This window comes from Agrilus planipennis, unplaced genomic scaffold (genome assembly GCF_000699045.2).
Source record: "Agrilus planipennis isolate EAB-ADULT unplaced genomic scaffold, Apla_2.0 scaffold32, whole genome shotgun sequence".
NCBI classification, from domain to species: domain Eukaryota; kingdom Metazoa; phylum Arthropoda; class Insecta; order Coleoptera; family Buprestidae; genus Agrilus; species Agrilus planipennis.
The window spans coordinates 883330-909236 of NW_020439506.1; the positions used below are offsets into that span (position 1 = coordinate 883330).

Genomic DNA, 25907 nt, shown 5'->3' on the forward strand with positions numbered 1-25907 from the left:
GTATATTCATAATAACAATTATGTATTTATTTAAATCATGTATTTTATTACAATTGACAGTTGGTGACAGTTATCGTTGACAGTTGTACTATGCGCGGGCAACTTCCGTTGCATGCATGGAAACAAAACTAGGACCACGAACTCCATGTATGCAAATATTTTCGCAAATAATATTTTCAATTTAATATCGGCGACATTATCATCATGTATGTATAAGCAACCAATTGTACAGCCGAATATAGACCCGCTCACAATTTTCCAATTGTTTATTTCCACCTCGAACACTTTAAAACTGCTGATTTTTACTTAATTAAACGATAACATCCTGGATATCGAAAGTAGGGCTAAGCAACCCTACCATTTTTTTTTACTTATTCAGCAGTTAGCTCCAGAATTTTGTACTATTTTGTCAAATCTCTCCTTTGAGAGCATCTTCCTTATGTACTCTGTAGCCTCCTTGCATTATCGCATATTAATAATTTTACCTTCAACGCCCTAAAAGATGTGTAACTTCAATAATGAAAATAATTACTAGTATTTTCATGGCGGAATAAAAAGTGCAACGTTTCCCACTGGAAGAAAAATACATCGAGATATCGTATGTACCTACCTATTGGTGGACACGAACTATAAAGACATAGAACACCGACATTTACGATGTAGTTTTTCAAACAGAACATAAATTTCGTAAGGTAATAAAAGATTAACCTCTGCCTATTCGTCTTGGTGGAATTACGAGACTTTTTATTGCAAGAGAGACGAAAGACATCATAAATTTTGAGGATTTTCACCGAGTAATTTGAATTGTAGCTAAGTTTCGTTGGGGTAGGGCCAAGGAATCAATACGTCACATTGTGAGACAAAACGGAGAAGTAAATATTAGGAAAGGAGTCAGACAAGAATGCACACTATCCCAGCTACTTTTTTTCTATGTGTTACCCGAAATGCATGAAATCTAGAAATTGTAAGAAATGTATACAGGCTATTTAGGAAATTTACAAAATAAGGATTCAAAGATTTTTTAATACAGTATACATTTCCTAGGAATTGTATGAAATTCCGATATTGTACTAGGAAATGTATAAAACCAATTATTTCTGTGAACAAAATGAATAAAATGTATATGCATTAGTGACGTTATTGTTTGGTTAGGTTAGGTTTGGAGATGTATATGCATTAGTGACATTATTGTATGGTTATTAGATAGATTTATGACACACTGGAGTCTCAGTAATGCCTCTGCCCGCCAGAGTCGGGCAGATATGTTGGAATAATACCTTCGAAAAGTATGCTTCATGCACAAATACCACAAAAGGCGAGGTAAACGCCATCTGTAGTACGATGCTACATTTTAGGATTACGTATGCTCCAACAAGGTCCATTTAAATATGTGGATATCTACTTGCTTTTCGGATCTCATCAGCGCGTTTGCATCAGATATCCATATATTTAAATGGACCCTGTAGGAGCATACATAATCCTAAAATGTGGCATCGTACTACAGATGGCGTTTACTGCGCCATTTGTGGTATTTTCTAAAACACGCTGTTAAGATAGCAGGTAAAAGTTGGTCTGTGTTCTGTCGGAGCTGCCTGCGACGCGCTGATGAGATGATGCTTCATAATGATTTCCGCGCTCAACAATATGAAAATGATCAGGATTATCACCTCTACAACATACTAAAAATTCAAGGTCATCGTGTTTGCTGAAACAAAGATAACCTCGTCACATTATTCTAAAATCTAACATATCAGGGGTATTTAAGAAACTCCAGTCTGTCATAAATCTCCCTAGCCAAACAATGACAATACTAATGGATAAAGGTACATCTCCAAACAACTTGCCGTATTATCGCCTATTTAGTATTACCTGTAATACATTTCCGACTGCTATTTAGGAAGTGTATAGATTTCCTAGGAAATGTGTCTAATATAATTTATTTCACACATGTCCGGGCGATTTTAGGAATTATATACATTTCCTAGGAATTGTATACAATGGCGGATTTCATACATTTCCGGTAACACATATAATTAACGCAAGAAGACGATTTTCTATCGAATTTACTTCATATGTTACTACCATGTTTAATTCTGCGAGCACTAAGAAATGTTCTCCGTAAATAAATGTTATTTCATTTTTTTTAATTAATATTTGTGATTACATATTTCCAAAAAACCAAACTTCGGAGTAAAAAAAGTTTTTTATACGGGAACAGAGAATTCTAGCGACGGCCTTGCTCCTGTATACAAAGTAATCTACAAAGACGGGGAAACACTTTGCACCCATGACGATTGATGCACTACTGTGAGTCATATGTTAGCGGCAGAACCGTACTCGTATTTTTGTGTGATGTACAACTATTAAAAAACAACAGGTCCTTGTCCTACATAATTTTGAAAAGCGATTAATAAAACCCCTGATTGATTGGAATAATATTTCACTTTTAACTTCAACATAATATAAATTGTCGAGGACACCTTTTTACCCTTTTTTGAAGGAAATAAGGTTCTGTTCATGCTTGCTTTTGCTTTAGTTCGCGTAAGATGGAGGCGACCGAACCTGATAAGATCCAGTCCTTTGTTTGTTGCGAAAATGCGTAATACATACTTGCAAATTATGCGTAGGTAGGTTTTTTTGCGAGTAGCACTCGTGAGTTCTTCAAATAATAAACGCGAATACAACGCAGGCAATGCACATACGTAAATACGTAAAAGTATACAAACACACGGATACGGAGACCCGCGTGCACTTGTCGTTTTCTACATCAAAGAGAAAAAAATTGAAGAAGGAATGGGAAAAAAAGATAAGCGCTAATTTTCAACGGTATAAGAGGCGGCGGTGACTTGTTTTATAACGAACTACGCGCGGCGGCACCGTAGAAAGCTCGCGATGCACATATACAACTATGTAAGTATGTATGGTAAAAGTAAATGTGGGTGTGTATGTATGTAGTACAAATGTGTAGGGTAGGTAATTTTTTTAATAGCTACTCTTATTACAGTTTCACAAAGCAATAATAACATTATCCTGTATTTAACTGTTCATCTACAAATCCAGCGATTAGAATGGGTCTTTTAACCTAATTCATATTATACTACAGTAATTTTGCAACATTTTACTTCAAATAGTCATTTAGGTTGATTATTCGTTTGTAAGATAATTTAATGAAGTAAAATCATGGAAGGGGTCTGGAGAAGGCCAAATTTTATTGTTGTCCCTATAGCTCAGTGGTCGGAGAACCGGGGTAAATTACCCCAAATGGGGAAAAATGAAATTTTTGGGGGTAAAAATGAAACTTTTGTGAGTAAAAAGTATATATTTTTAATTTGCTATTTTATAAACCTGTTAGTATTTTTTTCAACTTAAACAATTTAGCGACATATGCAGGCTACGCCATCTCACTCCCCACCACTAAATGTTCTCGAGTTATATCTTTGCGCAGTAAAGCCACTACCTGCTCAGTCCGTGCCATGCCATCAAGATAAATTAAATTTTTAGTTATTGTTTTCTTTTCAAAATTATCATGGGGGCTATAATATGAAAGATGCTAAAAAGAGGAGAATTCGTTTTTTTTTGCTCTTCGCTATGGGGTAATATCAACTTACACAAAAATATTTTGGGGTAATGATTAAAAAAGTTCCCCGACCGCTGCTATAGCCCATCATCATCCTAAGGTCGTCAGTCCTAAGACTGATTGGACACGCACCTCCAACTCTTTCCTATCCTGAGCTAATCTTCGCATTTCTCTAAAACTAGAACAACCTACACCCGTCACCATTTGCGAACAGTAATCTAATTTAGGTCTAAATCAATACCTTCTAACTCCCGTTTCTGCCTCTAATATGTCTTTGACTAGACCTTTCTGCCTGAGAAGGTGCCCTACCAACCTATCTCGCCTATTTTTTATTAACTCTATGCTCTTACTCTTTCTAATATCTCTTCATTTCTAACCTTCTCTATCCACGGTATCCTCATTATTCGCCTGTAACACCACACTTCAAACGCTGTAGCCCATCGTGAAATTATTACGGATTTTTTAAAACGATATTAAATAATTAGAATTAACACAATATGCGAATGGACTAATATAAACCCCTGTAATAGATGTTTTATTTAGAGGTAAACGCGTTTAAAATATCTTCATGTCTGTAAAATCATGTTCTCTAAAAACTTTTTAGATTATCTTTATCCACTCCAAATAACCTCCAATTAATGACGAAAAATTGTTGCTGCTGTTGTAAAATCAGAGGTCCGGGTTCGATTCTCGGCGAAGAAATGACAGTAATAAAATGATTTTTCCTCATAAATTGGAGGTTATCTGGAATGGGTAAAATTAATTGAATCTAACCCTACAAAAATTTAAAGTATCTCAACTTTTTGGGTATTTCATTCCTACCACTAACATCTACTAATGTTGATGGATGGGAACTTTCTCCGGACTACGCCGGGGAGTGGGGTGAAAGGTCCTCTTCGTCCCCCTTTGGAAATTTGTGGATGAGGGTTTGGGTGAGAAAATTGAGACCAACGAAATTAAGACAGAAAAGAAGTGAAAGATTATCTTCTCTTTTATTTGCACTTTGGACTGTAGTCAGTCGCTACGCTTTAAACACGCTCTTGTTATGTGAGGAAATGCTTCATGAGTAGTACAAATAAAGTGAAAAGTGAAAAGAGATAACCGAATAATAATAAGCGTTGCAGCGATTAGAGGTTGCTTAGGTACGCAAAAAATCAGAGTCGGCTTTATAACTGCCTGGTTGGGATTGTACCTTTAAACAAGCGTCTTGCTTTTCTAAATTCCTGAGAATGTTGGAACTTTTTTAAAGACCGACGCTGACAGCATGCTCAAATTCCGTTTGTCTGCACCTCTTCCTGTTATACATTAATTGGTCTAATGTTATATTATTCCTTTTTCTTTATATTCGTTAGTAAGTTGAAGGAAAAAAGTAAATGCGACAGTTTTATTGCGGACTATGCCAATTTCGAACGTTCCAACTGTAGATATTTATTCATCGAAAACTAATTCAAACATAGTATACATGCATAAGATATTCGCCTCTGTTAGTCTTTTTAACTACAGTCGAACTTTGATAAGTCGAACTACGATAACTCGAATTTTTGATAAGTCGAACCAAATTGGTTGGCAATAGCGTCAAAAGTAGGAAATGCGTGTAAATTTCTCTTGATTACTAGAACTTGGATTACTCGAATATCTTGATAACTCGAACGAAATATTTTGCGCCAACTTCGATAAGTCGAACTTTCTGGGGGAATCCCGGAATTACGGTCGATTTTAACCTATCTTTTTTAACGTATTTATGCAGACAGTTCAGTTTCTGCGCTTGTTAAGTTCACTTGTTTAACTTACTAGTTACTACTAACAATAAGTAAAAACTACTGCGCCTATTTCATTTATATATTACATTAAAGACATTTTTGCGTGTGTTAATATGTCATCAAACGTACTTTAAAAACATTGTCTGTTGATCAAAGATTTGAAAATTCGTTGAGTGCCTTGCGTTCCTATTTAAAAGCCAGTGAATATACAACCGGTGCTCTGTATAATAGTTTAAATGAAATTGAAGCTTTTTTCGAAAACCAAAATAAGAAATCCGTTCGTCAGTCACAAATAACTGACTTTTTTACAGTAAAATAGTAAATACATACATATATGTATNAATATTTTTATGTAATCCACAACAAAATGTTACTTATTCATATGTTAACCGATAAAGTAAATTTTGATTGTAATACGACGTAAACTGCTTTCAGCTTGAGTAGTAGGATTAGGGAGGGTAGCAATAGCTAGCGGATTAAGGCTGGATTTAGTGGTTTATTGAGAAACGCGAAATTCTGAGGGGACAATGTCGTGGACTAGAAGAGAATAAATGTTTAATACGAGGGTTGGTAAGGAATTTAGGTATACTAAATCACAATATGTATTGTAGCGAACACGAGTGTGTTTGTGTGCGAGAGAGGAAAAAACTTTGCCAGAGATCCTTATTAATAGTAATAATTTTAATAAACATTTGTACGATTTTCCTGCACTATTCTCATGCATGCCTATTTGACAGATCCCAATTACACGTCAAAAAAAAAATAAATTCAGCCCCTAAAATCAAAAATAAATACATTCAAATACACCCCCTAAAGGCGTAAAGTCTGTTTGCAGCATTTTAACTAAAAACTCTATTCTATTGACACTTTTCTCTCTCTCGCACAAAAGGCCACTAAAAAACAGTAACTTCATAAGTTCAGAAAATTTACTTTTGTTAGCTCCGTTCACTAGCGCTACCTTGTGGCCTCATAAAGTTTCACTTCAAAAATAAAATGCGTGTTATAACGTGCGTACACATATATTATACATACGTTTCTAGCAATGTATAATTTACACTGTTACTTTTTTGTATTAAATTGCTAAATATTCATGGACATAAATTCATAACGGCCACAAATTTTATTATACGTCATATACGCGGCGTATGAATAACGCGGTCGGTTGAAAAAAAAAACTTCAAGTCACCCTTTATGAAATTTTATGTCTTATTCGAAGACGTAAGAAGAACGCAAATAGCAGAAACTTGGGAAGGTTTCGTGCCGAAAAAAATGGAACGACAATTCGGCAAGGAAATAAATATGCATGAAAAATGAACGTTGATCTATGAGCCCCAAACCGCATGTTTTTTTACGAACAAAAATACTAAACGATAATATGTACATATGTGTCTACATGTATCTAATCAAGTATATATCACAAAGTTCCATTGTTAACGTAAACTTATGTATAAAGCTAGTATGACAGTTATGTTTCTTATTCCGGGAATGCACTATAATTTGTCGCTAAGTATTCGCCAATTTGTTACCAAATCCAGAAATTAGTCGCTCCAGTCAGCTCTGACAAACAGACGACGTATTTGGAAAATCATAGAATAAAACATTAAGCTGGTGATAGACACAGCATATTTCATAAGAAAAATACTCAGTGAGCTGTTAATTTCTCGTTGAAAGATGGTACCTTCAATCTAGTCTCTTGATGACCCGCGAAAAGCGACTGCAGGAATGTCAAGCTAGAGCATAGATCCTAATATCATGACGATAAAAAGTAGACTTACAGTCTATGTCAATTTGTTAGAATTGTGACCTTGAAGAAATCTGCGCGAAGATAGAAAGAACACACTAGGCGTGAGCAAGACAGAAACAGTTGGAAAAAGCTTGAACGAGCAGAGCTCTCGATGGGCAGTCTTAGGAGATCGGCTAGAACTGTACAGTACTAAACGAAAATTTTTAGCAATTTCTTAAAACAAAAATGTATATAAATTAACAATAGAAAACAAAGCAGAAGCTTTACAGGTATGTAGAACGTTAAGTTAATTCACTTGTTATTAGTTTTGGCTAAATATGTTTTTAAATAATGCATATTCTTAAATTTTAACGACGCAGTTTAAATAATTTTGCAAATGGTACTGTATACTTTTGTCTAGTTCTCGCTCGATGATCGGTGGAGAAATAAGCCTCGCAGACAAATATGATTGAATTTGGAATTATGCTACGGAGTATCCTAATAAAGGGAAGGGGCATATCTCTAACTTCTTGAAACGAACAGTACATATGTTTTTATTGATTCTCGTTACCAGCAAAGTTCGACTATTGTCATGCTGCTTGGGAGTCAGTTGCAGAAAATGATAAAACGCTTAAAAATTTATGTAAAAAAATTCAGCAAGAGGAATCGAGACTCAACGCAAGAATGTGAAAATGTCAAAAATGCCATAGTTGGGAAGATGGACAAGGTCAAAAAACAGCAGTACAAGAAAGGGCAGATGTTAAGAAGAAAGCAGGATTCAAACTAACATAAGCAAGGTGGTTTAAAATGCTTCAATTGTGGAAGACATGGTCACATGAAGCGTGAATGCACAGGGAAACTGTAGAGTATTACAAAATAAACTTCAATTGCACCATTATCATGAGACATTGTGAATGAATGTTTTAAGAAATAGGAAGTTGATGAAACTAATGTGGAGTCCTTCATATCTGTAGCATTGTCAAATAAAATTGTCAGATAAACATGAAGCTTGGATACAGACGCAGAGAAGTTGAAGGTGTGCACAGATACAAAGCACGGTGGTATGAAATATCTAGTAATGGGATTTTGGTAACTTACTAGGGTCCAGTTGTATGTTTGGCACAAAAGCAATCAATTATCTCAATATATCATCAGTAGAAGTAGAATACAGAGCTGCAACAAGAGGAGTGTAGGAAATATGCAGGATTCATAAGGTCATGAAAGAATAAGAAATTAGCAATGTCTCCGAACCAACCGAATTATACATTGATAATCAGGCAACAATACGAATGCCTAAAAGTGTTAAGGGTGGAGAGGTTACATTAGGAACAAGTCGTAAGTTCATAAATGCTCATGTCGGAAAAACTGTAAGCTTGAGAAAATTATATACAGTCAAGGCAGCAGATGGTAAATACGGACTCAAGTAAGAAAATGTGTGATGAGTTTCAGAAGCATCTGTTTAAGGAGGAGTGTTGGAGATCATAAAACTACATCTACAGGTCGCAAGGATAAGCAGTTTCTCCTGCTTGTCTAAGAGTAATGTTGCTTAACTATGGTAGTCTTGTATTAGTGAGGTAGAATTGGCGGCATGTCACAAGAATTATTAGTGTAAAGCCAATTATACAACACTATAAGTGCATCAATTTATTGTAACAAGGTTTTGTTATAAAATTTAAGTGACTTGTATTAAATAAATTAAGTTCTCAACAATAAAATTTAACTAAAAATAGTTAGCCTTTCAACACGTTCTATTAGGATACTTTTTTCAGAATTTCAATCTCGATATGAGTATATTGTAGCGAACACGAGTGTGTTTGTGTGCGAGAGAACGGCTTATCGATTCGCCGGCTAGCTTTTTTTCATGTGCACCGTATTTGTAAATGTGTGTGCCGTACCTGCGTTCCGAGAAAGCAGTTAAACATTTCTACGAAAAAATAAACTATCCGAATGTTTCCAGAAGGTTCTAGAAAGTAAACAAAAAGTATTTAAAGGAAGAGACGATCGCCGAAAAAAAAGGAAATAAAGTGACTGTTGCAGAAGTGAATTCAGAAATAAATTGACAATGATAGCAGTGAAATAAATAGCGCAGTGAATAGTGATATATCAACAGTAGTGTAAAAAAGTAGAATAATTAATCACCTATGTTTAGTAATAATTTAATAGTGTTTTTTTAAGTTCTTTAATAATTAGTGTAATTAAATAGTTTTTGTCGTAATCATATCATGTTAGTACGTAGTCTGTATATAAGCTATGAAGCTACAAATTTTTGAATATGATAATACCTAAATTAGCAACAAATTATAGTGGATTTAAGAAATAGGAAATATAACATTGTCGCGGTAACTTGATAAATGTCCATTTTTAATAGTTAACGTTGATCCACTGTTTTTCTTGTTCTTCCTTTCGTTCTCAGTTGATTTCTAATTTGTAGATCTCTATTAAATAACATTAAAAGGTTCCTTAAAGAGAAATACCTATTAACCTACTACAAAGGTGCCATTAAAAATCGTTTTAGGATAATTCTGAATTTTTGTTAAACGATTTTGAATGAGCACAATCTAAATTATAAAGCTCTGCCAATAAAAGTTAAATCGAAGATGTCTTAACTTACCCGCTATTGAAGATGTTGATGCTCCCAACCACGCATGGGAGGACTCTAACAACTTTGCCTGAAACAAAAAAAAAGAATAAATTGATAATAATTATAATTATTAAACTACCGTTGTTTCAAATCAATTTTATCTCCTTGATCTTGTTACTCACAAAATTCACCAATAAAGGTAAAAAATTTTTTTGCATTTACATATTAAACACCCTATACCAGGGATGGCGAATAAATAGTATTGTATTGCCATTAGTGGCACGCGGCAAATTTAAAACGGTTCGCACAATTACCCAAAACTATTTTCATTTTCTGCACACATTCTCCTCCTCAAATCTAAATAACGTTTTAAAATAAGATTCTCGCGGTATACGTCTTGGTTTGTAGTATTTTCTTGTACGTAAATGCACCATGTCAGCCATAGCAAGCACAACACCGAGACCACACAATTAAAATTACTTATACAAATCCTTTTAGATAGTTTTTAATTCAAAAACAGTCCTACAAATACATAAATATTTTCATGTTGCACAATCTGTGTTATGCCTGGACAGCTACTGAAAAGTTGAAAAGAGCGAGAAAAGCTGTGAACCAAGATTCCTTTTTTTAGAAGCAAATCCTTTAGTTTTTGAGTAGATGTTTCTCTTTATAAATACAAATTATGTAAAACCTTTTACAAAAAAGCAAAACATCGAAGCAAAACCTTTTCCTTCGCTTTTTTTATGCATATATCTTGAAGCAATTGCTTCAATTTTTGGAAGCAAAAGGTAAGGCTTGTTTTTATAAATATAACATATTGTCAGCGGCAGAGAAAAAGAGTACCTTTTATCCAGAGAGGTAGAAAATTTTCTTTTCATCTTAATAAAATAGGACAGTATTTACCGTCATTCTTCGCAAAGTGTATGTTTAACGTAGAAAATTAGAAACTTTAGACTATTTATTAAATTGTTGTATTTTAAATGATATTTGACACGGATTTAGGACACCAACGCGAGTGAATCCATAGGTAAAAGCTTAGAAAATACCACAAATGGCGCGGTAAACGCCATCTGTAGTACGATGCTATATTTTAGGATTACGTATGCTCCAAGAAGGTTAACTTGTGTGGATATCTACTTGCTGAAACGAATCCCGGCGTAGCTAACCTCAACGTGATAGGCACGTTATCATAATCGAATAAAATAATTCGAAGTGGTTTGTATTCTGTCGAAATTGCCAGACGCAGATCGCGATTTCGAACTTTCTGGATCTCATCAGCACGTCGCAGGCAGCTCGGATTGAACACAGACCAACTTTTACCTGCTGTCTTAACAGCGCGTTTTAGAAAATACCACAAATGGCGCGGTAAACGCCATCTGTAGTACGATGCTACATTTTAGGATTTCGTATGCTCCAACAAGGTCCACTTGTGGGGATATCAACTTACTGAAACGAATCCCGGCGTAGCTTAGTCTCAACGTGATAGGCACGTTATCATAATGGAATATTAATATAATTATTAATCTAAAACGCGCTGTTAAGACAGCAGGTAAGAGTTGGTCTGTGTTCTATCGGAGCTGTCTGCGACGCGCTGATGAGATCCAAAAAGATCGAAATCGCGATCCGCGTCTGGCAGTTTCGACAGAATACAGACCACTTCGAATTATTTTATTAGGTAAAAGCTTGTTTAAAATATTAAACAAAAATTAATATTTTGCATTTTGCATTTGTATTTTCAACAGAACTCTTTAAACAAATCACAACTGTACTAGAGTCATGCAAAGATTGTATTATACACATTATATGTATGTATTTCTATACACGTAATACATAGCGCAGTTGATGCAAGTGACATGCAAATTCAACGTTTCAAGTCGTTTATGCGTGTACCTCTTCTCCTCCAGCCGACAACATTTGTTGTTATATTAATAGGTAAACGTTACAGTGGACGATTTCTGATTGACTGCTGCAACAAATCTGCAACCTTTTCTGACATACAGGACAATGGTGGTTGCTTCTGATTGTCGACCAAAACAGTCAGCATGCGAGATAGAGGAACAATAACAAAAACATTTCAATCCGTTTCATCTGACGTCGACGCGAGCTGCGTCTGTTTGTCCGTCTGTCCGTTTGTAAATCGGTTCGTTGCATAGGAAATTGTTTCTTCAACCGAATTTGACAAACAATAAAAATCTTTGTAATTGCTGCTACAATTACCTACCAATGGATTCTTATAATTTCATTTGTTATTATTTCTGCAAAAAGAGCGTGTCATAGTAATTCTTTCTCTATTGTATCTGCATTGTGATAGGTGCATATTGTTGAATTGCATAGTTGAAGTTACCCAAAAACAATATAATATTTCATCTTATCACTTATTAAAATAGGCACTCATTTTGTTGCCAGCACAGTGGTTAGGTTATGATTTAGTTTCCTTGATTAACACCAATTAGGATTAGGACTCAAAGCATTTTATATATTCTTATTGTTAGTATACATTTTCCATATACTTTTCATTAAAGTAAATGTAGATATACATACATATATGCATATTTAGAGTCTAGTCGTTCTACCAAAATCCTTCTTTCACAACTTCAGCTAAAATTAAACTTAGGGACTCCACCAGCCAGCAATAACAAGAAACAGCAAGACAAGAATCAAGCCAGAATGATATTGACAAGACAAGAAGTAAAACAACTTATTATCTTGCTAACAAATCTTTCTTTGTGTATCACTAATTCGAGTTGTAAAGAACTTACAGATATGTTAATAACCGATATATCATCATCATAAAGTCGTCAGTCCTAAGACTGGTTGGACACGTACCTCCACTCTTTTCTATCCTGAGCTAAACTTCGCATTTCCCTAAAACTAGAACAGCCCACATCCTTAACTATTTGCGAACAGTAATCTAATCTAAGTCTACCTCTACCCCTCTTAACTCCTGTTTCTGCCTCTAATATGTCTCTTACTAGACCTTCGTGCCTGAAACCGATATATATATATACTTCGCAATATTACGGAATCAAAAACGTAAAAATGTAAAGACTTTTATTGATAAGCGCTGAAGAAGGCCCACAATGGGTGCCGAAACGCCAGTATTATCATCATCATCATCATAAGGTCGTTAGTCCTAAGACTGGTTGGACACGCATCTCCACTCCTTCCTATTCTGAGCTTATCTTCGCATTTCCCTAAAACTATAACAACCCACATCTTTCATTATTTGCGAACAGTAATCTAATATAGATCTACCTCTACTCCTCCTAACTCCCGTTTCTGTCTCTAATATGTCTCTGACTAGACCTTCATGCCTGAGAAGGTGTTCTACCAACCTATCTCGCCTATTTTTTATTGACTTCCATGGAGTCCTTTGTTCTCTTACTCTTCATTTCTAACCTTCTCTATCCAAGGTATCCTCATCATTTCCCTGTACCACATTTCGAACGCTTCTCGCCTTTTCTTTTCCGCCCCGCCCACTGTCGATGTTTCGCACCCGTTAAGCGCCGCGCTCCAAACATAGACCTTTAACAACCTAACCTTTTTTGAATTTCTAAATTAACCGTTCTAGAGAAAAGAAGTGACTTTTTTTTTGAAGGCGACTCGACCCTGCGCTATCCTCTGCTTTATATCCCTACTACCCCCGTCCTGACTTATCTTACTTCCTAGATACCTAAAATCAACCACCTCGTCTCCTATCTTGATATTCGCTCTTTCTTTACTTTTCCCTTGCATATCAATAATTTTGTTTTAATTTTATTTATTTTCATACAGTACTGTTTTGTCATTACCGCTTCCTATTTATTAAAAGCTATCTTTTTCTTGGCAGTATTATAGTTGTATAAAATGACTGTTGAAGTCTATTTAAAAAGCTGTCGTAAATTCACCCTCACTACTATTTTTTATCAATGATTTAAATACTGGCCATTTAATTTGTTGCCTTTAAATTTTGATTTGAAAATTACTTTCCTTATGGAAAATATATGATAATAACACAGGAAAAAGGGAAAAACGCCCATAGATTTCCTTTTTTTTCATTGTAACGTGACTTAGGGGCGTTGTGAAGCTGAGGGAGGTAAAATGAAAGAGTTGAAAGAAAGAGCGTAAATTATACTTATATAGAACGTCTACATTATGTATGTTTGTATATATGTAGGTAGAAGAAAAGTCTTCGATAATAAAAAACAAATTAAATATAGGAAAACAATTCCTGCTGCAAAGTTTCATTTGACATTACTAAATTAAAACTTTGCCAGAGAAACAAAGGGTTGAAAATGAATAATTTAGAAAGAATCCGCTGAATAATTAAGGCGCCACGTCGCCGTTTGTTTAAATCCATATCCGACCGTAATTTAACTTGCGTGATTATCGTCATATTATTATTATATTTTATATAACGGCAGCTAAGTCTTATTACGGGTGGGAAAGGAGCGGTCTCTTCAGAAGTGGCGTAACAAGAGGGATTTCGACACAAAACCTGCAATTTTTATCTTGGTTTCGATTAGTGATACAAAATCTAAGCACTCTTCAAATGTTATGCAAAATAAAGCTCAAAAGGGTATTTAATTCTCACAACGAATTAAAGAATCAGGATTGAAATTAGGCTAAGTTACGTTAGGTTACATTACGTTAGGTTATTTGAATCATTTAAGTTGGTACTTCTTGAGTTTAAGTAGTGTTCATTTATATTTAAATAATGACTATGTATAATAAATACTGAATATATTTTTATTTAAATACCAACCCTTCATATTTAAATATTGTCACTTCGTATTTACATAATGGTCATTTATATCTAAATAGTGACTATGTAACAATGAATTATCATCATAAGGTCGTTAGTCCTACGACTGGTTGGACAAGTACCTCCACTCTTTCCTATCCTGAGCTAAACTTCGCATTTCCCCCTAAAACTAGAACTCACGTCCTTAACTATTTGCGAACGGTAATCTAACCTAGGTCTACCTCTTCACCTTCTCACTCCTGTTTCTGCCTCTAATATGTCTCTGACTAGACCTTCATGTCTGAGAAGGTGTCCTACCAACCTAACTCGCCTATTTTTTATTGACTTCCATAGAGTTCTCTGTTCTCCTATCTTTCCAATACCTCTTCATTTCTAACCTTTTCTACCCACGTTATCCTCACTATTCGCCTGTAACACCACATTTTAACGCTTCTAACATTTTCTTTTCCGCCGCGCTCACTGTCCATGTTTCGCACCAGTATTATATTTTACGATTAGTTGCCTAAACATTTGAAAATACCGAATTTTAGAGATTAGCTTGGACAGATTTGCGGTCTATTCTCATATTTCGTCACGATATGGAGACAATTGGCATGAGCCATAAAGAACTAATTACAAGGTTAACAGGATGGAAATATGGACATACAGTCGAACTTCGATAACTCGAATTTTTGATAAGTCGAACCAAATTGGTTGGCAATAGCGTCAAAAGTAGGAAATGCGTGTAAATTTCTCTTGATTACTCGAATATCTTGATAACTCGAACGAAATATTTTGCGCCAACTTCGATAAGTCGAATTTTCTGGGGGAATCCCGTAATTACGGTCGATTTTAACCTATCTTTTTCAACGTATTTATGCAGGCAATTCAGTTTTTGCGCTTGCTAAGTTCACTTGTTTAACTTACTAGTTACTACTAACAATAAGTAAAAAAACACTATGCCTATTTTATTTATATATTACATTAAAGATATTTTTGCGTGTGTTGATATGTCATCAAAACGTACTTTAAAAACATTGTCTGTTGGTCAAAAATTTAAGCTTATAAAGAAAGTGGAAAGTGGCTCAAGAAATATAGATGTAGCTTTGAAGTACGGTATTCTGGCAAGTACAGTTTCCACTATTTTAAAGAATAAGCACTCAATTATCACCGCAGTGGAAAATGATAGTGCAAGTGGCTAAAAAAGCCTGTGTATGAAAATGCAGACAAAGCAGTTTTAGAGTGGTTTAAATCGGCAAGAAGGCAGAGCTTACCTATATCCGGGGGTTAATTAAAAATATGTTGATAGTACTGTTTCATAATTTTTGTTACTCCTTTGAAAAGTACAGATATTAAGGCACTTATGTAACATTTAACCAATTTTTACTGAAATAAATACATAAATGTTCATTCACAAAGAAATACTAATTAAAGAAGTATTATTTGATAACTCGAAGTAATCACCTCCAACTGTTATGGTTATGGTTTTTGTAAGAAATATTGACTNAATGTTCATTAAAAAAAATACTAATTAAAGAAGTATTATTTAATAACTCTGTGTCACATCGCAGTTCGAGTTATCGAAGTTCGACTGTATATATATATATGATGTAATAAATAAAATTGTTTAATTTTGTTTATTATTTGATGTTACGTACGCCACTGAGTTTCGCTTATAAACGAGGTAGTTTTCTGACATAGCGTCGTTGAGCCGGGGGACCTCCCTGCAATTAAACGTAATACACGCCAATAGTGGTCGTTATATACCCCCGTTTTAATTTCGTGTGTATCTAACAAAATAATACGGCATCTATTAATTATACAGTCTATATCACCATCGTTCCCGTTCAATTATTATTAAGCTCGTAAATAACGATCTGTTATTATTATTACACTCATTATCACTGTCGCTATTTTCACAATGTAGGAAAACGACGATAACGCTATGCAGTCGCCGCCAATACAAGCTTCAATTAATTACCTTTGTTTTTGCCACTTTTGTAATTAATTCATTACTATACCTTTTGTATATATGCCTACATATATGCATATCGCATCTACATACTAAAATGAATCAATAGAATTTGAGAATAATTTAAGAATATTGCGAAAAACTTAGTCAACAAATAGCTATAATAAACTCATTGCTTCCGCAAGAAAAATACCTTTTGATTGAAATTCAGACCCACTGTATATTGTAGGCATCAACTTTTTGGCAAAGCTATTTTCAAGGGCACATTACTGCAAAATGTTTTAAAATCAAATATTTTCACTAATGTTAAATACGCGCAAAACATACGAAATCTCTATTCTTAAAGTCAACGACATGACAGAAATAAAATACTGCAATTTGTTAATATTATACACATATAAAAGAAATTATGATTGCTGTCAGGGTAAATTAGTACTACGTAGTTAGTATCAGCAATTTCTTATGCTGAAGTGTACGATGTGTTGCATACCTATTTACAAACAATTCCTTTAAATTTAATTTTTCAAACAATTTTTAACACAAAGAAATTGATTAAATAAATTGTTCACAAAAGTAAATTTCGATCACTCGAATAAAATACAAAAGAAACTGGATTTCTGTATTCTAACCGCGTTTTCTTTTTATGAAATCCCCATGACGGATTATGATGGCGTCAAAAGTGTTCGACGTTTCGTTTCCTATCACAAGAGACATTTTCAGGAAACTCGAGTTGTCGATTCAGGATTTCCAACGATGGTGCTGAAATGACTTGTAATCCTCTTCAATCTATTAATAGGTACCACCTCGACACAGCTTAGATTGAATATGAGCGTATAACCATTCATGTGCAGTGACGGAACAACCGGTGCAATAAGATTCCGAGTTTCTGTAGTGCTAGGCAAAAATTAACAAGTTTTTACCCCTGCTCCTGAGTTGGTACCGAACATGGAAACCCTTCATTAACGAGGCCAAGTCGAAAGTAAACTTATTCTTGCCTAGGACCCGAAAACCTCCCCCCAATATAGTAAATAACAACCCCATAACACTGAGCTATTTCGTCGCACACCTTGGCGTCGTCTTAGACAAAACGCTCATTTGGCGGAAACACATGTCAAGGCGCCTTTACCTCTCTCAAGCCATTTCTCCAAAACAATTCCATTTCCCATCAAACAAAAATCCGTGTGTTCAACGCACTCATACGAAGCCTGCTCTTACGTTATTGCCGTCTGGGGCTGTGCCTATTACCTACAAATCCTCCAAGGCACTTACATGCGGATCCGTCGCTTCTCACTCAGTTACCCCTGGTTCGTCAGAAGCGCCCAAATTTTGAAAGAACCTGGTCTACCTTTACTCCCCTGGGCTGCAGTGGTAAATCTCTGAACCTCAGTGCCACGTCACCCAAACCCGCTTATCTCGACACTTTCCGATTTCACCCCTAAACTTGCCATCTTCTACTCTAAGCTGATTCCCTTCGCTCTATTTCAGTTTCAATTTTTTAGCCCGACCACCCACCCAACTCATCTGAGGTGAACCACCGATTTTCTCTTCGTCATTTCTTCCCTCAAATCATTTCCCTCTCAAACTAATTCCCGCTCCTATTATCCGTCATTTCCACAGAACCATTACTGGGATGCAAAACCTCCGGGTTGATCTTCCTACTCGAGGAGCGGTTTTAGTAGGTAGGCCTCTTCAGCGAATCCGACAATGACCCCCTCGAGGAAAAATAAAACACATAAAATCCTGAATCGACAACGTGAGTTTCCTAAAGATGTCCCTTGAGATAGGAAACGAAACGTCGAACATTTTTTCGACACCATAATCTGCCATGAGGATTTCATAAGAAAAACGCAGTTACAATCCGGAAATCCAATTTATTCAGACAACAAGCGTGAAAGCCTAAACCAACTTCTAAAATCCAAACGGATGGAATTAACTATTATTAATTGAATTGGTGGTAATTCCAATATTAGGAAATGTATCGTTGTATGTTGAAACAAAGATAACCTCCTGACATTATCCCAACATATCAGCCCGCAAAAATTCGCACACAAGCAACGATATGCGTTATCAGGGTGCAAAAGTCAATTTTTGTTCTTCCACAAATTCGGGCGTTTCTGGTGGATTGCTTCTCGCAAACTCCGCATTAGTTGCAGGTAATATTTCTGGTTGTATTTTCGATGTTGGCTCGTGCGGCAGCTTCCATTGGGATGATTGAGCTTTGGTTTACACGTCATAACCATAAACCCGTAATTCGTCACTAGTTTTGACTCTCTGGAGCGAATTTGAGTGGTCGCTGACAGAGTCCAACAGCTCCTTAGCAATGTTAATGCGATGTCATTTTTGGTCGGAATTGAGCAATTTTGTTACGAATGTTGCGGCGTCCCGTCTCATACCCAAATCATTGGTAAAAATGGAATGACATGAGCCAATCGATATGTTTAGGTCCTCGGCAACTTCTCTAACGGCGATTCGACGATTGGCCAATACTATTTTCTTCACTTCATCAATGTTTTCGTTTGTTGTTAACGTGCTGAAGCGTCCGGCACGTTTTTCGTCGCTAACATTTCGAGAACATTTTGTACCACCGATAAACGTTGCTTCGATCCAAGGCGGCTTCACTAGAATCAAGCACCATCGACAAATTTAAACGGGTTCAACTAGTAATGAAAACTGTTGAGATTAAAAAGTTTATCATGTGCCTGAAAAACTCCTTTTCTGTCAACTCGTGTCTGTTTTAATTTGCTGACTGTGAGCAAGAATATGAGTAGGAGGAGCGAATTGTTTCTGAAATTTTCTTCGCTCGTTCCATTCTCGTTCTCGTGCGCCTAATAATAACGAAATCTTCCCGTTTTCGTGCAACATTTGCAAAAAAAAAACGAAGAAAAAAATCGGCGGCGTGCATAGTCATGCATGTATGTGTGCGGATACGGATGTATATACCGTGTTCGAGTGGAAAGCAGGTACTTGTTACTTACTAGGTGGAATAAAAAGCTCCATAGGCCGTACTGTACATTATTGGCACTTGACTCTGACGCTTTACCCTCGGCTTTATTTCGCAACCCTTCCTCGCAGACGTCCCGATGCTTCGCGACGCTCGCGTCGCCCTCGACGTCAACTCGAACGCGCTGGTCCGCTGTAAAACGCGCGTTTTGCCTCCTCTTCTTTTGTGTGTCGATTGCAACGCGACCCAACCGACTACGACTACTATTACTACTATTATACACATACGTAACTTTAGTCAGATAGAAATGCAAGTGATAAGCCCTTGCTTTTGCCTTTGCTACATCTCTGTTTCGTTTCTGTTTATTGCCAGTAGCATGCCGCTTCAACAATTTTCTTTTCTTTCTTCTATTATCTTTTATTTTTTTCCATCACGTGATTTTTCATTACAACAAACCTCGTCAAATAATATGAATACAGTAAAACTCGGTTATAGTGTACTGGGGGAGGGGGGGACCGTAACAATCAATATACATATATACATTACTTTAGATCGAAATCGCGATCCGCGTCTGGCAGTTTCGACAGAATACAGACCACTTCGAATTATTTTGTTCGATTATGGTAACGTGCCTATCACGTTGAGGTGAGCTACGCCGGGATTCGTTTCAGCAAGTAGATATCCATATTTTTAAATGGACCTTGTTGGAGCATACGTAATCCTCAAATGTAGCATCGTACTATAGATGGCGCTCACCACGCCATTTGTGGTATTTTCGAAAACGCGCTGTTAAGACAGCAGGTAAAGGTTGATCTGTGTTCTGTCGAACTGCTTGCGACGCGCTGATGAGCTCCAAAAAGATCGAAATCGCGATCCGCGTCTAACAATTTCGACAGAATACAGACCACTTCGAATTATTTTGTTCGATTACTTTACCAGATATTCGCGTATAAAAAAATGTACGTATGAGTAGGACGTTAATTTAGAAATTTGAAAGCTTGTTAAATTTGTATGTTTGGAGCGCGGCGCGACGGAAAAGGTTGGAAGCGTTCGAAATCTGGTGTTACAGGCGAATAATGAGGATACCGTGGATAGAGAGGTTAGAAATGAAGAGGTATTAGAAAGAATAGGAGAACAGAAGACTCTATAGAAGTCAATAAGAAATAGGCGAGATAGGTTAGTAGGACACCTTCTCAGGCATGAAGGTCTAGTTAGAGACATATTAGAGTCAGAAAAGGGAGTTAATAAAAATGGTGCATGCACATGGCAGATCCACGAATTCAAGCGACATAAACCGAAAATGAAGTAAATCTAAAGAAATGTACTATCAATTTATAAAAGTACGTCAAAAAACGTTATCTTTGTATCAATGTCCGTACAGAAGAGCTATAGATGCACAATAAATCTCTTCGTAAGTCGAGTTAACATAAAAAAAGTCAGTTACAGAAAAGGAATCAAATGAAAAAATTCTTTTTTTAAATTTCTAACAATAGCTTTTGTTTATTTTTTGGATTATCTAAAAAACTATTCGTTAAAATCATTCGAGATTAAATTGTTAAAATGCGTTTATGAATGATTATCTGAAGTCTATAATGAGCTGTTTTATTTAAAGATAAATTAGGTACATGCAATGGGAAATACGTGTGAAAGCCAACTCGAGTTAAAGAGACGTCGACTTAAAATATTCCATTTCGAGTGAGCCAATGGAATAATTTCAATCAGAGAGGAATTCAACAAAATAGAAGGGGTCATCAATAATAATAATAAAAGAAAATAATTAATCATCATTTCCAAGCCGAAGACTAATTAGACCAATCTCTGCATTTTCCGAAAATTACAACATCCAGTATCTCTGTAATTTTTTACGAACAGTAATCTAATTTGACTGTCAATTTTCACTCCTGTTTCTGCTACTAATATAGCTCTAAATAACTCACTATCCTTTTTCTTTTTAACAGTGTAGTAAAAGTAAGAGTATTAAAAAAATTAATAGACATAAAGGAGGAAAAATTTAATCAATTTTAATCTTTAAAAACAGATTAATTTGTGGTGAAGTTCATCATTTGTATTGCCAATTACGTGAAGATGAAAAGGCATTGCAATAGCTCACATGGATGAAAATTTAATTACGTATATTGTACCATCATACAACACACTTCCAAAAACTTATCTGTGTAGAAGTCTTTTTTCATACCATAGCAGTTTGTTGGATGAAATGTGTCAGAAAAATAAAACTGTTTCTCATTCGTACAAAGCCATACTCCAAACATACATTTTTCATAATATTTTTCGAATTAACAAATTTATTTATGTTTGGAAGCGCGGCGGAATAGTTTACAAGCGTTCGACTAGTGGTGTTATAGGCGAATGATGAGGATAACATGGGTAGAAAAGATTAGAAATGAAGAGGTATTAGAAAGAATAGGAGAACAGAGGACTCTATGGAAGTCAATAAGAAATAGGCGAGACAGGTTGGTAGGACACCTTCTCAGACATGAAGGTCTAGTCAAAGACATATCAGAGTCAGAAACGGTTAGAAGTTAGTAGGGATAGAGGTAGACCTAGATTAGATTACTGTTCGTAAACAGTTAAGGATGTGGGTTGTTCTGGTTTTGGACCGAGCGGCATGGCCTCCACAACTTTTCTATAAGAAGCATTCATATTTCTCTTACGTTGCAAAACTAGCCTCCACGAAAAGCCTTTTTATTTTAACGAAATTATGTAACAGTCTATGTTTACCCTCAAGGTCCATTCTAAATATTGGTGAAAGAATTTTTGAAATTGGATGAATACTTTCCGAGATTACCTCATACATCCAAACTTTTACACTTTATTTTTTATAATATCAGTATAAATTTTGTATCTAATTCCTTCTTTCTATAGGTATCAGCAAGTGTTATAATTATGTTAGATTTTTGACCCGTGTTCCAAAAGCTGTCCTGTTTTTAACAATATTAATCGCGTCTTCAAAATATGCAGAGTAAAACAAAATAATTAATATTAATGAACGAAGATAGATATTAAAATTAATAGGTGTGAATAAAATATTCTGTTTAGTCGTACTCTTTTGCAATATTATTAATGAGCGTGGAGAGACGAGAAGCGGCGTTTTTACAAAGTGACCCACGGTGATTGTAATGTATAATAGTCATAATAATCATTTTCTTTCTTACCTTTTCTTTCTTTCATTCTGTCGTTCGTTGGCTCGTTTTGTCGCGGATCGTTTACTTGCAATTCATATTTCGTCTCGGGTGAAACCACCCAACTCGACGAGACGGAGACGGAGTAAAAGACAGCAAAGAGAGAAAGAAAGAAAGAACGAGCGATATAGCTTATGAACACATTTGAGTTTCTACTCTACTCTGGTTTACTGTACCAAACACCATAACACGCACTTTGTGGTAGTTGAAGCAAGTATTAGTATTGAAAATACTACTTGGATCGTGTATATATGGGTTTTATCTTAGGAAAAATTAAGTTGTCGAACGACAGATTTAACGGTCGATAGGAATCAACAGTCGAAGGTTGCTAGGCTTCATATTCTTGATCACAAATCAATGTATGAACACGTAAAGGACAAACAATGACGCTGATCTAGGTTCATTTAGATATTGTTACGTGAGTTTGTCGTAATTTAATTAATGAAAATTCCTAAATAAAAAACAATTGATCACTACTATGGTGCACTACCAGAGATGTGATTTATTTGAGATACTTGCATTTAAAATGCAAATACAAAATAAAAAATACCTATTTTTATCTTACATTTAAATACTTTTTTGAGAAAAGCATTTTGTATTTTATTTAAAACACTTCTCGATACGTATTTTCTGTTTGTAAAATGCAAATACATTTTTGTCGTTAAAAGTTTTGCTAGCATCACCGATCAAACATTATATAAAATGATGAATGAAAGTTGCTCACATTGACTATTGAAGGTATTAGAAGCTTAAGAAGGGAACAACGAGACATTCCATGAATGTCTTCTAATTTTTTAACCAAACAGAGCTTAACAAATTGTAAACTCCTTGAAAATGGTAATCTAAAATATTGGATCGATATTGTTTTCCGGGTTCAATGTCAGGGTCCATGAAATTTTGAAGATTCAAATTGATATCAGCACCTGCCAAATCACCACTTATCGTACCTTGAGCAAGAAACTACGAAGTTCTTTGAATTACGACAAAACAGCCCGCAAAACAATATCGAATTGATATGTTTTAAATGATATTAAAGGAGCTCAAATCTAAAGAAACTATGGATTCCATTTCATTTTCATATTACAATGTGTAAAAGATCGGTTACAAAATGGGGTTGTAAATATTTTGATATATAATGTACGCAACCCTGTTGTAGCTCTGACCTTTCATGGCGAACAAACTATTTTGGCATCAGTGTCTTTTTTCCAATTAAAACGGGTGACAAAGGCAAATAAGGAAGNTAAATTCCAAGTGGCCAGAGTATTCTGTCGAAAGCGCCAGACGCGGATCGCGATTTCGATATTTTTGGATCTCATCAGCGCGTCGCAGACAGTATCGACAGAACACCGGCCAATTTTTACCTGCTGTCTCAACAGCGCGTTTTATAAAATACCACAAATTGGCGCGGTAAACGCCATCTACAGTACAATGCTACATTTAGTGGAATTCATTATGCTCAACAAGGTCCATTTAAATAGATGGATCTGCGACGCGCTGATGAGATCCCAAAAGATCGAAATTGCGATCCACATCTAACAGTTTCGACAGAATACTGACCACTTCGAATTTGTTTGTTCGAGTTCAGCAAGTAGATATCCATCTATTTAAATGGACCTTGTTGAGCACAATGAATTTCACTAAAAGTAACATTGTACTACAGGTGGCGTTTTTCCTTTTCTGTAGAAATAACTTCATTGCCTTCGTACTTTCCTATAATTTCTTAATAACATTTCAACCCTGTGGCTAACTGCATGATATTTATTATTCTTTGTTACTTTCTAATTTCAATTTTACGATGGGTTTCTTCGGAGCTTTGGGGTCAACGATATTACTTTTAATATTTCTTATCATAAAATTTCCCAATCTGTTACACTTTATATTCGTTCCCTACCTTAATTTCTATTCTTCTAGGTCCTCCCTTACAATCTAAGTAGTATTTTGTAATTTTTAATCCAATCAGTTCTGACTTATTCTTCCTAACTTCAACTTCTACATTCTTAAATTCTAGTCTTCATTTTCCGTTATTGTTTTATTAAAGTTTGTTACCGTTTTATTCCGTTTTTTATTACTTCATCACCTCGAACATTAAAATTATTTAGACTAAAAGACTTTACGATGATGATAAATGTATTTTTTGTCATGTTAGCGTGGAAAGCTCGTTTTCCATGCTATGAAATAGGGAAGAAATGGCCTCTTTTCAGCCGTGTTTTACTCGGGAGGAAATGAAATTAGTCTTTTGAGCGCATGCGCTGAAGTTTATGGGCATGCGCAGAAATCAGTTGTTCAATGACAATGTCTTTCTAACCTCCAAATCATTTACACTTATTTCGCCAAATATCAATTTAATGACGAGCTTTCCGCACAAACATGACAAAAAATAGTATACGTACCTCGGGAAGAAACAGGGTTATCTCAGACTGCATGTGATCCTTCGGCTCGGGTGGCAATTCACATGCAGTCTGAAAAAACCCTGTTTCTTCCCTCGATACGTAATATACTATTTTGTGTTTGGTATTTCCAATACGCTTAAGATACTTACGTAGTATGTGAAGTCTGTGAATTGTTTTATGATCTAGAATTTTCTTCGACCTATCTCTATTCTTGAGTAACTACAATGAAATACTTTATTGTATAATAAGGGCACTTTTTGTCATTGAATTACATACTGTCGTCTATTTACGTCTAAATCGACAATAATGGTATACATTATTCGAATGAAATAAATCGTCGGGTCCGATGTATTTTTACATAATAATAACTCGCCCTGTCACACGTAATTATTCCGCTAAAAATGGTATTATACTTCGCTGATGGGTGTAATACGTTATGAGCATGGACATGGGCAGCTACTGCTTCACTACTTGGGAGGCGCATTTCGAATCTTTTACAGCAACTGTAATGACTAATGGAAACTGAAGAGCAAAAGAGAGACAGCATCGATATCTTTATGACCCCTTGTCTATTGCTTAATTGACGAAGCGACTTTTTTTCCACTGAAAATGGTCGCTTGTTTTCGTTAAAGACGTTGCTCGCTTGTTCCCAGGCAGTATTGTATTTTCGACGTTCAAATTCGAATGATCTACAATCTGATTTACATTTGACGATCATCATTTTAACATGATTGAACCATTTTAACCAGTTAACTGTATCCGAATGGTATAATCATCATTGCTTGATTTTAATTAGGTATCTACGCAACCAATGAGAGATTCCGGCAGTTATCTGATTGCGAATAAAAACTAACATCTATCAATATTAACCATGTCAATAAATTATTTTTTAACGCTCATTATTTTACTAAAAACACTAATAAAGATGGCAGGAGAAACCACTTGCTTAATGTATGAGCATAAGTGATCCAGTATTGTATGAAAATAAATAAAAGTAAAATAAAAATATTGATATGCAAGAGAAGAAAAAGTAGGGAAAG

General features: G+C 35.4%; 1 protein-coding gene across 3 annotated transcripts in view; it reads right to left on the bottom strand.

Annotated features, from left to right (window-relative positions):
• Positions 1–25907, bottom strand: part of LOC108733656 (protein bric-a-brac 1-like) — a 630997-nt gene that overhangs the window by 13920 nt on the left and 591170 nt on the right. For all 3 annotated transcript variants that reach the window (XM_025979189.1, XM_025979188.1, XM_018464907.2), the window contains one exon: positions 9672–9729. In XM_025979189.1, the coding sequence (XP_025834974.1) occupies positions 9672–9729 (58 nt within the window). The remainder of the gene's footprint in view (positions 1–9671; positions 9730–25907) is intronic.